At 34.5% G+C, this 13,027-nt stretch overlaps 3 protein-coding genes and 1 non-coding gene across 6 annotated transcripts; 1 reads left to right on the top strand and 3 right to left on the bottom strand.

The window, feature by feature from the left end:
- Positions 1-9: 9 nt before the first annotated feature.
- Positions 10-1,853, bottom strand: LOC140747915 (uncharacterized). 2 transcript variants are annotated; one of them, XM_073080556.1, is made up of 4 exons: positions 1,682-1,853; positions 1,436-1,527; positions 1,135-1,210; positions 10-648 (listed from the first exon to the last, which is right to left on the bottom strand). In XM_073080556.1, exons 1-4 carry the CDS (start codon positions 1,703-1,705, stop codon positions 526-528), a joined length of 315 nt encoding a protein of 104 aa, XP_072936657.1. In that variant the 5' UTR covers positions 1,706-1,853; the 3' UTR covers positions 10-525. The 2 variants fall into 2 exon arrangements, with proteins under 2 accessions (XP_072936657.1, XP_072936658.1); XM_073080557.1 differs by having other exon boundaries at positions 1,685-1,850.
- On the top strand, positions 777-4,868 carry Nufip (nuclear FMR1 interacting protein 1). 2 transcript variants are annotated; one of them, XM_073080554.1, is made up of 4 exons: positions 777-966; positions 2,613-2,889; positions 3,359-3,623; positions 3,956-4,868. In XM_073080554.1, exons 2-4 carry the CDS (start codon positions 2,656-2,658, stop codon positions 4,783-4,785), a joined length of 1,329 nt encoding a protein of 442 aa, XP_072936655.1. In that variant the 5' UTR covers positions 777-966; positions 2,613-2,655; the 3' UTR covers positions 4,786-4,868. The 2 variants fall into 2 exon arrangements, with proteins under 2 accessions (XP_072936655.1, XP_072936654.1); XM_073080553.1 differs by lacking the exon at positions 777-966 and having other exon boundaries at positions 2,564-2,889.
- Positions 4,869-7,224: 2,356 nt separating this feature from the next.
- On the bottom strand, positions 7,225-10,060 carry RpL3 (ribosomal protein L3). The gene is made up of 7 exons (XM_073080552.1): positions 9,904-10,060; positions 9,430-9,622; positions 9,141-9,309; positions 8,414-8,736; positions 7,933-8,112; positions 7,636-7,814; positions 7,225-7,473 (listed from the first exon to the last, which is right to left on the bottom strand). The coding sequence occupies exons 1-7, from the start codon at positions 9,904-9,906 to the stop codon at positions 7,258-7,260; spliced, it is 1,263 nt and encodes a 420-aa protein (XP_072936653.1). The 5' UTR covers positions 9,907-10,060; the 3' UTR covers positions 7,225-7,257.
- Positions 9,689-9,767, bottom strand: LOC140748394 (small nucleolar RNA U43). The gene has a single exon (XR_012102950.1). It is a non-coding gene; the product is annotated as a small nucleolar RNA U43 (small nucleolar RNA).
- Positions 10,061-13,027: the final 2,967 nt, after the last annotated feature.

Genomic DNA, 13,027 nt, shown 5'->3' with positions numbered 1-13,027 from the left:
TAAACTCTATTCTATGTTAAAACTATTTTATTTTATTTTTACAATTTTATTGTTAAAACTATAAAATGATATCTTATATACTTCTACAAAATATGCTTCACAACCAGATCTAATATATTAACAAAATAGGAAATAATAACGCCTCTATGAATATGTACCTGTTTTTGATAAATAAGTGTAAGCAAGCATACAATGCATGTAATTATAGGTTGTTCAAGATTTCTGTAGCTAACACCAATATAAATCTTCCCTCAAGTTTATCACAGACAACTTTGCTACATCTGAAAACTAAGTGAAAAACCATACACCTTACAAAACAACAGTGAAACTTTTTGATAATCTCAACTACATACACAAAGACAAAACATGACCAAAGATGAATGGGTACATATTAAGAATCCAATACTTAAATGAAACTTGAAGCACATAATTATAACATTTAATATGACACAAATGTCTTCTAAGTAATTATTTACTTTAACTGTAACATAAACCCAACAAACATAATTATCTTAACTTCATAGTCTACTTTAATATTGTTTCTGTAGCTACTTCTTCTGTACTGGTCTCAAACTCTAGCTTTACATCATTTCCGAGTCCATCTACATCCATTTCTGATTCTGGAGCATTGAGCATATTTAGGGTTACCTTAAAAAGAGGAAGCAGTATACTAAGTAGTAACAATAGTACAATATAATAGATTATATTTTAACACTTTCACTGATATGTTTAAAAGAAGATTTAACTTTTTATTTACATATTTTCAGCATTTTAAAAGTATTTTTATAGTGAACACCCAAGAAAGTAATTCTGGATGTCTGAGTGGATAATATGGCTCACAGACCTCCTACTAAATGCTACCTGAACATTACCATGCTTCAAACAAGAAGACAGTAGAATTATGCTGTTATCAAATACAAATGATGTGGTAATGCTTTCACACCATTGCCTCACTACTTTTACCAGGTAACTATCCGAGTATTTAGACAAGCTTACAACTGGTTAATTCTGTAAACTTAAACTGTTTAAGTAAATAATATCAAAGATGTATTAGAGCTTCACTAAATGTCTGTTGGAGCATATTACTATTGCCAATTAATAAGCTATATTAAAAATAATAAATCAATACATTACCTGCCCAGAGTTATTGCTTGGTGTTGCTGTTCGATCATCTGTAGCTTTCCTTTTCACTGGAGTTTTCGTTTGAGTGCTATAAAGTGAAAGAAAAAATATTACATACTTTAAAAAAAAACATGCATTGCCTGCCTAAAAGTTTATTATAAATATGTTAATACTTAATAATACATTTTTGTTCTATTAAAAATTAAATTAAATTGATGACATCAGTAACCGCTATGCATACAACTGATTAGTATAAGACAAAAAATTAGCTTGCAATCCTGATGTATAAATAATTACAAGACAAACAATTCACCTAGACTGTTGCTCGGCCATGGGATGCAGCATCATGGTCATCTCAGCTAATTTATTGAAAGCCGCACCAGCCTCAGTAAAGATTTCCCCAACCTGAAATTATAAGACATAAATAGATTTAAAGACGTTTTGGCCAACAAACGCATTAGTATGTATTATTATTTCTTTTGAATATACCTATATAATACTCCAAAGTCGAACTTGAAAATTTCCAAAACATAAATATTATTTTGATAAATATACTGATTACCTTGGCGGCTGAATTATTCATTGTGGATCTAAGAATTTATACTGTTACGACTAAATTATTATCAAAAAGAATATAACCCCCAAAGCTTAGAATTATGAAAATACATTCATTGCAAAACTGAAACTGAAGTAAACAAAATAACCAAGTTGCTGTTGATCTGCAAAGAATTGACATTGACAAACATGTCATCTTTTTATTGACAATTTGGCAAGGAAACCATAAAGCCTCGCACTATGATCTACTCTCGGAGGATATATTTTTCAGGCCGATCAAGGCTAAAGCATTAAAAGAAAAGAACCAAAGCTTCATCAAATAAAAAAAAAATCGTTTTTAGTATAGAGATAAATATCTAATCGATTTTGGAATCGATTCCTATAAGAATTGAGATATTCGAGTTCTCGAAAATTGATATACTATAGTCCGCCTAGTCCACTCTGAATATAGAAATGAATCGCGTCGCCATAGCAAATTGTATGACTGCACCTACTCGCAACAACATCACAGCTAGCAGTTTGGCGCGCACTATAGTATTAGTTTATTGTGTGACGTCATAAGCCAGAAAATCTATAGACCATCCATTGCTCCAAAAAAAGCGAAATTAAATATTTGTTATGTGTAAGTCCGAGAAAAGGCATTTTTAAGATGTAATACGGATATATGAAACGTATATTCACAAACAGAAAAAATCGAATGTTTATTATTTAAAGTCCGTTTCGGATCAATAAAAAATGGATGATTCCGACTTTTCCGATTCACATCATCGGGCTCATCTCTACTTTATTCTCCTACTGTCTGTCGGTTCTGTCAGTGTCAACTGATCTGACAACTTCTGTCATATTCACATGTGTATTTGTGTAATATAATAATCACAATTCACATTGTATTTGTTACTTTTATAGGTATTTGTATAATTTACGATAACTTCCAGGTTTAACCATTGATTTATAAGTATTTAGACAATTTTATACACCATGCAACGTCCAAGATTTGCCCATCCAAACTATAACCAACGTCAACCTCAATGGAGGCCAGGAATGCCCAGATTTGGAGCAAAATGGCCAATAGTACATAGAAATCGTCCAATAAATCACCATTCAAAAGAACAGGGAAATTTTACAAGTAATAATGAAGAACATTGGTGCGAAACTTGTGATAGGGGCTTCCATACAATTCAGTTACTTGAAAACCACAAGCAACAACATCAGGTAATTTTCCAAATTCAAAATTTTTAACGAAATATGGTAGGAATGCAATCTTTATTCGTTCCTTGTATTTTAAAGGACTGTAGCAATGGTTTAATGCTTTACTACAAAAAAATACACCTAATGGTTACATTAAAACTTGATTGTTAAGTTTTCTATTTGTTAGACCTTTTGTAGTCTGGATGTATCTGACCCGCTGTCACTACATATCATTACTTAAACAATTTGTCCGGTTCACTATTATTTAAAATCTGAAAACTATCTGTCTTAGAGTTTCATAGAAGTTTATGAAAAACAATTTAGATGGACCTTTCACTTAAAATTAAAGAAAAAATGAACCAAATAAGTACCAGTAAAGTAATTTAGTTCAGAATTTATAAATTGTTGTCCAAGTCCAATTTTTTCTAAAATAAATATAATTTTGTACATGAAATAAATTTAATTTTAATGACACTTTTTAAACATTTTTCAGAAATGCAACATCGATGGTTGTCAGTTTATAGCACATCCTAAAGTTATAACAAAACACATACAAATGCAGCATTCAACGGGCTTATTTAAAAAAATATCAAAATTAGATAATCCAGAAGAAATAAAGAAATGGAGAGAGGAACGAAAGAAAAAGTATCCCACAAAAGAAAATATAGAAAAAAAGACTGCAGAAATCAAAGAAAAAATTAATAGAGGTGAAAAAATGGCTCTGAAGCACAATAGGGATAACAAGTTTCATCGAACAGGTAATAAAAATTTTATATGCAAAACAATATTTTCAATGTAAATCATCAGATTATAATATAATCTATCGTAAATATGCGTGTATTTATTAGTATGTGCAAATATATGCTTATTAAAGGTGGTAGAACTCTCAGTGGTTTGACTACGGCGGCATGGCCGCCACACCTATTTCGGCCTAATAACAGAAGTGTATGTTGTGGTTTGAAGGGAGCATACTTTTTTTAAGGCATTCCAAGTTAGTCCTCCAGTGTAGGAGTGCATCTGTGGTCGATTTGGGTAGGAATGTTATCTTATCTGGGATTTATAATTTATTCCAATGTTTGATATTTTTCAGAACAAGGGACAAAAAGGAAATATAGCAATGAGAATAACCACAGACAAAAAATTAAAAGAAGATTTGGAACAAATGAATCTACTCAAGTGAATAAAAGTAAAACTCCAGTTGTAGTAAATAAAAAGCCTTTGCCACAGACCATTAAAAAAATAGTTCCTTCTGAGGATGATAAAAGAAGTCTAAAACCATTCACTGGAATTCTCCACTTGCTGGATGATACTGAAGATAATGATGAAAGTGAGGAGCCACAAAACTGTGACTCAATAGAAGACGATGAATATACTGTAGAGGAATGTATTCAAGTAAACAATTCTGCACCTAGTGAACCTTTAGTATGTGGGGCCTTGTCATCATTAATATGCAGCTATGAATGTTCCGATGATGAACAAGAAACAGAAGAACAAATAACAAATACAGAAGTCAAGCATAACAACCCTACTGAGACTTGTAACACACCAATCCATACAGAAAATCAAGATAAACCACAAAATTCGATATGTACCCTTACAATAATTTCTAAAAGTGATGATGATGATAGTGGCCCAGAGGAAACTAAAGTTGTAAAAGAGACTGATATAGTAAGTACTGCTGATGTCCCAAACAGTAACAAGGCATGCCCAAACACTGAGAAACCTAAAAGAGCTGAGAAAAGAACCATACAAGACAATAGGCACAACAGGAACAATCTCAAAAAATTTAAACCAAAGCTGCCATCTACCCTTCTTGAAAAGCTATTACAAAATGAAATACGTCAAGAGCGTAATATTATTTTGCAATGTATCAGATATGTTGTCAATAATAATTATTTTGAAAAAACAAATGACATGTGACTGAAAACATTGTTTATCTGTTTATTATTCCTGTGAGGCAGTGACCAAGCACTCTGTGCAAATAAATTGAATCTTTATATATTTTTAATTGTTTCCCTTCACAGGAATTGAACGAATTTATTTATAAAATATCACCTGTATTATTATACCATCACACTGGGTCGCCTATTATAAGAATCATTATTCCGTGAAGCAACAAGAAATTAATAATAAACTTTCCCTTAATAAATTTCTTTATATATTTATAATATTAAAATAAACTCGTTCAATTAACCCTTCCCTTTCTTTCTAAAACCTCAGTCTGAAACTATAAGTTTTACAGCCTGAAGTAGTAGTATTTTGATGTTAAGGAATTATATAGTCCTAATGCACAATTACCAATACGTACTTGGCCAGCGCGGTGGACTATGGCCTAACCCTTCTCATTCTAAGAGGAGACCCGTGCCCAGCAGTGGGACAGTAATGGGTTGACGATGATGATGAATGCACAATTGTTACAATGCGAGTTCTCCAAACGCGACTGCGTTTATTAAAATTGACAGTAAAGGCAGTAATATCATATCTACTGTGACGTAATGTTTCCAGTCCTGTGTTACCCTGTGTTATCATCCTGTGTTACCAGTCCTGTCCCAAACGCGTCTGTGCGTTTATTATACAACCATGAGCGAAAAAATATTCATCATATCTTCTATATTATTTTATTCACTATTATACATATCTTCTATGAAGTTATGTGACATTCCTGTAACGAGTTCCGATAGTAACGCGTTTGTGAGTTTACGCTGTATTTTTTTTTTATCTATGAAGCTGTTGCCCTGGTACATATTGTCTCAAACTCGTCTTTGAGTTTCGGACTTGTCGGACTTCGGAGGCAGGATTTATCATATCTCCTATAAAGTTATGTTGCCCTAGTACATTGAGACCAGTTCTGCCCCAAACGCGTTTAACTGTCCGGGCAGTATTTATCATATCTTGTATACAGTTATGTTACCCTAGTACATGGATGCGTCACATTGCCCCAAACGCGACTGCGTTAATTACTTATTTATTAACCATCAATACCAAACACGTTAATGGGAGTTTCAACAGACAGAATAACACCTTTGCGAGTTTAGGATGACTGTTGCCCTGGTACATTGATATAAGTCCCAGTGCCATAAACGCATCTGTGAGTTTGTTTGTTATATGAAGTAGTAATTATATCTCCTATAAAATTATGGTGTCCTGGTGCATTGATATCAGTCCGTATGCCCCAAACGCATCTGTGCGTATCAATAGCGTATGCCTTCGTAGAATGTTTATTGGAGTATTTGTCGAAGTTGTACTTGCGCCTAGATTTGCCTATCGATAGTCGACTATTGCTAAAATATCGATAGTTGACGTCATATAAATAGTATCGATAGCCTATCGACAGTATCGATAATGTCGACACTATCGATACCATTGATAGTATGATCTAGGGCAATAGTATTTTTATACAAAAATAGTATCGAAAGTATTAGCTTCAATAGCATCAATACCATCGATCGTATCGATACTATCGAAGACCGAGATACGTTTAGAAGTAATACTATCGATAGTATTGATAGTATCAATAATTCACACTATCGATAGTTAAATCATCTGCGATTGTATTGTCTTTCTATAATCAAGTACATAGCAAGGAAATGTCTCAAAAATATTAGTATAGAAAACGTATTAATTATAAAGTGTATCTGAATTTAAACTAAACTTTAGTAGTACTAATACTACTTAATACAAAAGCTTAAATTAGGGAACGATACTATCGGTGGATTTTAAAGTATCGATAATGTAATACTATCAATACTTTTCCATACTATCGATAGTATTAGCAAGTAATACTATCTATCTTATCGATATTATTGCTTCTCATCAATAGTATTAATTTGTTATATTGATAGTATCGATTATATCGGTGATATCGATAGTATCAATAGTACTATCGATATTGTTACTTATTCTAAGGTCAACTATCGATAGTTGGGCAACTCTACTTGCGCAGATAACTCGTTCACGGGAGATTGCAATATTTAGTCATATACGAAACTGTTGCCCCGGTAGTGATACAAATGCCGATGCCTCAAACTCATCTATGAGTTTATTACAAACAGTATGCCTTATAAGCTGCAATAAATGCGGCATGACCGGCCATTTTGACATCAGGATGGCCAGTTTATTTATTTTTAATCGAAGTAAATTTATTTGATGTAATTCAAGCATAGATTATTTCGATGTAAAATATGTGTAGTCACCGGCCATTCTGATTCTCTGGTCACCACTTATCGGTGCAACCCTTATAGCCTTATACTATGAGGGAGAGAACACATCTGCATTTATTAAAACTAGAGTCTTGAAACATCTGCGTACGTCGTACGTCATTATATTTTGCAGGATACACTCAGAATAAAACAATAAAAGTATTTATAATGGATTTATTCTTGTCAAGAATGTTTAAGACTGAGTGGTGGCAGCAGTCGCAGCGGCGGCAGCGGGTGTTGCTGTTGTTGCTGCGGCCTCCTCCCGAATACGGTCTTTCTTAAGAGTTCCCATGAACGCGGCCTTATCAGCCGGCGTCTGGAAGCGACCGTGACCGAACTTGGATGATGTATCGATGAATTTCAAGTTGATCTTCTCCAATGCTGCCCTCTTGGTGTGTACGCGCAGCGACTGAAATAAAATTTACATACATTTTAATTTTATATGCAATTTGTTATCTTTGTGTAAATTAAAACTGATTAGATTATAAGAATTTGCTTCAATACCATATGCCTTATTTAGTCTTCAAAAAGAGATGGTTTTCAGATTCAGAACTTCCTACACAATACTTACTTTTCTGAGGGTAATAACTCGTTTCTTGGGTCCCATGCAGCATCCCTTAATCATCACAAAGTCATTGTTGACCTCACCATAATGCGGGAAACCACCCATGGGAGTGATAGACTTCTCGGACAAGTCATACTCAGTGGATGCATTGTTCTTGATGACCTTACCATCCTTGGTGTGGATTCCTAAAACATTAATATATTTTTAATTTATAGTTATGCTAACAAACATTATTAACCATACATAAGACATTTCAAAAGAGAAATTGCTTAAGCACTTGTTTTATAATGAAATTTCAAATACCTTGTCCAATTCTGTAAATTTTCTTATTCATCTCAGTACGATGGTGGTAGCCCTTCTGACCAGCACGGGCTACAGTGAACGATACTCTTGAAGGATGCCATGCTCCAATACAGGCAACCTTCCTCAGACCCTTGTGCGTCTTGCGGGGCAGTTTCTTAGTGTGCCAACGTGATGTGACACCTGAAATTTAATACCAAAATATTGTAAAATAATTCAATAAAAAATTATTGGTAAACTTTAAAACTAAAACCTAAAACACTGCAAAATGTGAAACTCATCACAAGAAAATGATTGAAAACCAACATGTACTTTTCCCAATTTTTTTATTATTAATTTGGTACTACTAGCTAGCTAATTGAAAATACCAAATAATAGAAACAAGACAAGATTGTTATTTTAACCTATTTATACAATGATGACCATGACTATTGCTAGATTGAAATCATGTTCCCGTATCAAAAGTAAAAATAGCAATATTCACCTTTGTATCCCTTTCCTTTAGTGACACCAATGCAATCAATCATCTCATCCTGTGCAAAGACAGAGTCTACAGGGATGGGCTTCTCAAGGTGCTCTCTAGCCCATTTAACTTTGTCTTCAATGGTACCACCATTGATCTGGATTTCCATAATATGAGCCTTCTTCTGACGCTGCTTCAGCAACTTCATCTGAGTGTGGGCAATCACTCTCACTACACTGCAGTATCGGATCATTTTCTTGAAGTCCTTCTCAATGGATTTACGTCCGAGCTCATCCTGCCATTTCTTGCTTGCCTTGGTGAATGCCTTCTTCTTGCACTTGTACCTAACCAATTACAATGTCAAACTACAGCTGTAAGAGAACACCGCATGGTCTCTTCATTGAGCGGAGACCACATGGCAGTAATATGCTCAACGCATATAATCGACAAACCCTCGTCTTATGAGAGGAGAGCTGTTTGAACCAGAATTAGTATTGTGATAACAGTGAGGAATAGAATTTTATTCATGTGTTGAATAGTTAGACTATGTTATTCAGATTTTGAGCCAGTTCAAATATTTAATTTAATGTATGGAATTAATCTATGGCTACAAGAACTATTTAAGTACTGATATGAAGCAGATTGATTAGTTTTTTCAACATGTAAATTATTACTAATGTAGCTTATTTAAAGGAATTTACTTTTGACAATACATATTGATGTTTATCATGAAGTAATATATTCATACCAGTTCTTGTAGAAGCGGCGTCTGCAGTCCTCAGACATGTGCTCGGCCCATACAGTAAGGAGGGCGCGGAGTCCATGTGGTGTTTCAATGTAACCAACAACACCAACACAGACCATCGGCGGGGTCTCAATGATGGTCACCGCCTCCACGATCTCCTTCTTATTGATCTCTGTAAATTAACACGTCATGAAGAATATAAAAATGTCCATGGGTGGTACTGGCGCTGACTATCAAGTGCATGCTTATTTGGTACTTTTAATTATTATAATAAGATGAAAATAATACTCACTGGAACCAGGACGGTCAGGTTCACGTACAACGTGGGTCATACCGGCCTTGTAGCCGATAAACGCCGTAAGATGTACCGGCTTGCTGGGATCATCCTTAGGGAACGCCTTCACCTTGCCACGATGACGGCGGGACCTCTTCTTGGGATAGAATCCCATGGACCCATGACGGGGCGCCGAAAACTTTCTATGCGACTGAAAATATACATAGAAATTAGCATAGAATAGAAAGATAATACAATAATACCGTATTTTGGAGTTTTAATCAGTCCGCCCTAGAATAATCTTCACATAGAATCAGGTTCTAACCGTATAAATATATTTCTAGTTTTATCATCATTTTAAAACAACATGCCAAAAATAAATCGTATAACACAATTAACAACATATCCAGTATGTTATTGGCACAAATTAAATTAATTAAACTTAATGATTTCAATAATATAAATAAATATTTAAAACACCACGTTACTAACCATATCGGATGATAGTCGCGACAAAAATGGCAGAGTCAGTGATAGTGTTGCAGGTTCCAACCTCGCTTTTGCCAAGATGCCCAAAATTAAGAAATTGCCATCACAACACACTATTTTTGCCGCAACAACTATATAAACCGGGTCTGTAAACTATATGGACCATATTTTGCAGTGCAAAATATTTTTTTTACATTGTTTTATTACTATTTTACATAATTTTCAAATAATTAATGCAATTGCATTGTATTATAAATATAATTTGCAATTTTGAATGAAATACAAAAAGTATATTACTTACAAATTTTAATTTAAATTATTGTGTACGAGCACATAACAAAATATTTAAACTTTAATTTTTTTGAAAAGGGTTAGATTATTTAGATACTATCACACCAAAGATGAAAGTAATATGTTTATCACATGCAAAGAGTACACAAATACTACGTAACATCACATTAATATGACTTAAACAAATACAATTTTTCTACTTCTAATCCAACTAAATTACTTAGTATAATGAATAATGTAATGAATAAATCTTTTGCAGGTGTTTTATTCCCTCAAAGACATTATATTCAAAAACCTCTTTATAATCTCTCAAATATCCGTAAACGTATTTATTTTCGTAGTAAATTATTTACAATATTAACCTAATAGAAATACAAAAAATATTAATAAAACAGGATTTAAAATAGTTATGTATGAAAAATAAATTAAATATAATAAGCTTCATCCAAATTGCTGTCCTTTGGTAGAGTCCCCAAAACGCTGGCGACATTACCTCGTTGAATAGCTAAGCTAATTCTTTGCCCGAGGTAAGCGCCAGCCCTCTGGTCATTGGTGCACTCGATCAGACGCCTTGACAGGTGTTTAAAAAAAGATCGAGCGTCAGAACCCCACGGCCCCATCGTTTCCACACCAAACGGCAGAAATATGTAGTCTCGACTGAGACTAGCATACTTCTGCAGCTTGCGTATTTCCGCGTCGGTAGCCACAACACCAGCCGCCCTAGACGAAAGATGAAGATGGGAAGGTGCCATTGTGTCGACGCACGTAGCATCCCACACAAGACACCTCCCATTCTTCCAAGGAATTAGAGTCAAACCGTCAGGCCTCTTACCATCGTCACGTACAACACCGTTCGGCTCTAATTGTGCCGGTACGTTGACGGTAGCAAGAGCCCTGCGGATGACATCATTAAGGGCAGCATGGCGCGATTGGCGACCGGCGCTACGACGACAAGAAAGGCCGTGATGTCCCAAATGGTCTACCTGAACTCCACAAGGACAACAATGTGGATGAATTATAGGTAAACCTAGTCGCAAGCCGATGGCGATAGTAAATGAAGAATTATCTAACACCGTCCCTAAATTATTGGACGGTGTTGTATGTAGCCAAAATCCTAATTCCTTAACAGAAACGGCTAGAAGACGAGCTCGCTCTGCAGAACTCACACTTGAGTTTACCAAGGAGGTGTGTGTAATTCTGCAAAGCGGCTCGTCCCATAGCCTTTGCACGTTCAGGTCCACAGGTAGTGATACACCTGGGCAAGCTATGCGCCAAGCATTCTTAGCTTCCTCACAATACGAGATCTCTGTATGGCCTAATGAAGAATCCGTTATTTTTTGAAACAGAGAACTCGCACCGTGCACAGAAGACAGGAATGCTGGTAATGCAACAGATGTAGCTTTCCTGATACCAAGACCTCCAAACCGAATGGGTAAAGAGGCCTGGGACCAAGATCTCTCGTTCAAATTGCAATTTAAAATATTAGACAAAGTTCTTAAAATATGAGAATCTAAAACTGACAGTAAATTTAAAAATTTCCAAGCTGGGCAACATCTTAAAAAGTATGTGAATTTAGGCACAAAAATACAAAAACGAATAATATGATAAGCCATGTGAATTTTAATTTTGCCTAAACGTTCAGAAATAACATCAAATTTTGACAACAGTTCGTCGAAAAAAGGTTCAATAGATTCTTCTAAAACGGGAGAACCCAGGAGGCGAAGTGTTTTTTTTCCTACAATTTGAATATCAGGGGACAAACAATAAAACTTTTGTAAAATTAATCTACGTACAGATTCAGGTAATAGCTCATTTATAAAAAGCTCACATTTCGAAAAGTTCAGTTCAAGGCCAATTTTTTTTAAGGCATCTAAAAGATATGTAAAATCATTAAATACGCTGGTTTCATCGCCTCCTAAGGTCCCGTCATCCAAGTACCACATGTTCAACCTTGAATTTAATTTCGAAATTATGGGATGAATGGCCAGACTAAAAATTGCTGGCCCAAGTGGATCTCCTTGTTGACATCCGACCGCAGACTCAACTAAATTGTCCTTATATAAAAGATGGGTTATTTATCTCTCAAATAAATTTGTGTTTCATGACTTCCTTCAATAGTTGTAATTTTTAGGCAGATCTTGGCGGATTCTGCTCCCGAAACCTGTGTAGCCGAAGTTCTTTTTTTTTGCAACTTCTTGGTCTAAAGAATCTAAACAGATATCTCGATATTAATCCATAAATTTGATTTTCGAAACTTGTAGAAATCTTCCTTTTTATTATTACTATTAGTTTGTGACTATTGACACAGTAATGGTCAATGTTTTTTTTTACAAGAACAAACAAAATATGTATAAATTATATATAATATATATAAAATGGATGGAAATAATTACTTTTGATATGGTCTTCGTGGCAAAAAATGGCCACTAAAGAGAATTTGATACTTTCCCAACGATTTATGGAGTACAGATATGTGTACATTTTTTTCAATTTGAATCCTTAAATTCGATGGTTTCGACATAACATTTGTTGACTTTCATATTGACATTAATAAGATTTTTTCGCTGTTAACACCTGTTCCGTGGCTGTTAAGTACTTGGCAACACTGAACGTGGTAGAATCAGTTTATAGCGATTTTTAGGGAGTTTTAAACTTGAGCCTGGCAACATGCATTTTTGGAGTTAGCAACATTGCAGTCAATATCATGATATGACAGTTTAGCTTCGAAATTAGGGATGTACGACTGAAAAAATAGATTTCTCTTTCATCAAAATAAATCGATTAATAAAAATCGATTATTGTAGAAATAAGATGTCAGTAGATTTTAGTAACTGAA

The sequence above is a fragment of the Epargyreus clarus genome, unplaced genomic scaffold (assembly GCF_041222505.1).
Source record: "Epargyreus clarus isolate Ecla_fem2 unplaced genomic scaffold, WU_Ecla_fem_2.2 ptg000015l, whole genome shotgun sequence".
NCBI lineage: Eukaryota > Metazoa > Arthropoda > Insecta > Lepidoptera > Hesperiidae > Epargyreus > Epargyreus clarus.
Note: the sequence above shows the minus strand (reverse complement) of the source record. Positions and strands in the feature narration are given on the sequence as shown.

Excerpts from the sequence above, each read along its gene's own strand:
- LOC140747915 (XM_073080556.1), bottom strand. The coding sequence starts at position 1,705 with ATGAATAATTCAGCCGCCAAGGTA. Across the intron at positions 1,528-1,681 it reads ATAATTCAGCCGCCAAGGTA|GTTGGGGAAATCTTTACTGA; the intron begins ATCAGTATATTT and ends TTATAATTTCAG. Across the intron at positions 649-1,134 it reads CAAGCAATAACTCTGGGCAG|GTAACCCTAAATATGCTCAA; the intron begins GTAATGTATTGA and ends CCTCTTTTTAAG.
- Nufip (XM_073080554.1), top strand. The coding sequence starts at position 2,656 with ATGCAACGTCCAAGATTTGCCCATCCAAACTATAACCAACGTCAACCT. Across the intron at positions 2,890-3,358 it reads ACCACAAGCAACAACATCAG|AAATGCAACATCGATGGTTG; the intron begins GTAATTTTCCAA and ends AACATTTTTCAG. Across the intron at positions 3,624-3,955 it reads TAACAAGTTTCATCGAACAG|AACAAGGGACAAAAAGGAAA; the intron begins GTAATAAAAATT and ends GATATTTTTCAG.
- RpL3 (XM_073080552.1), bottom strand. Across the intron at positions 9,310-9,429 it reads ACCTGACCGTCCTGGTTCCA|AGATCAATAAGAAGGAGATC; the intron begins GTGAGTATTATT and ends GTTAATTTACAG. Across the intron at positions 8,737-9,140 it reads CGCCGCTTCTACAAGAACTG|GTACAAGTGCAAGAAGAAGG; the intron begins GTATGAATATAT and ends GTAATTGGTTAG.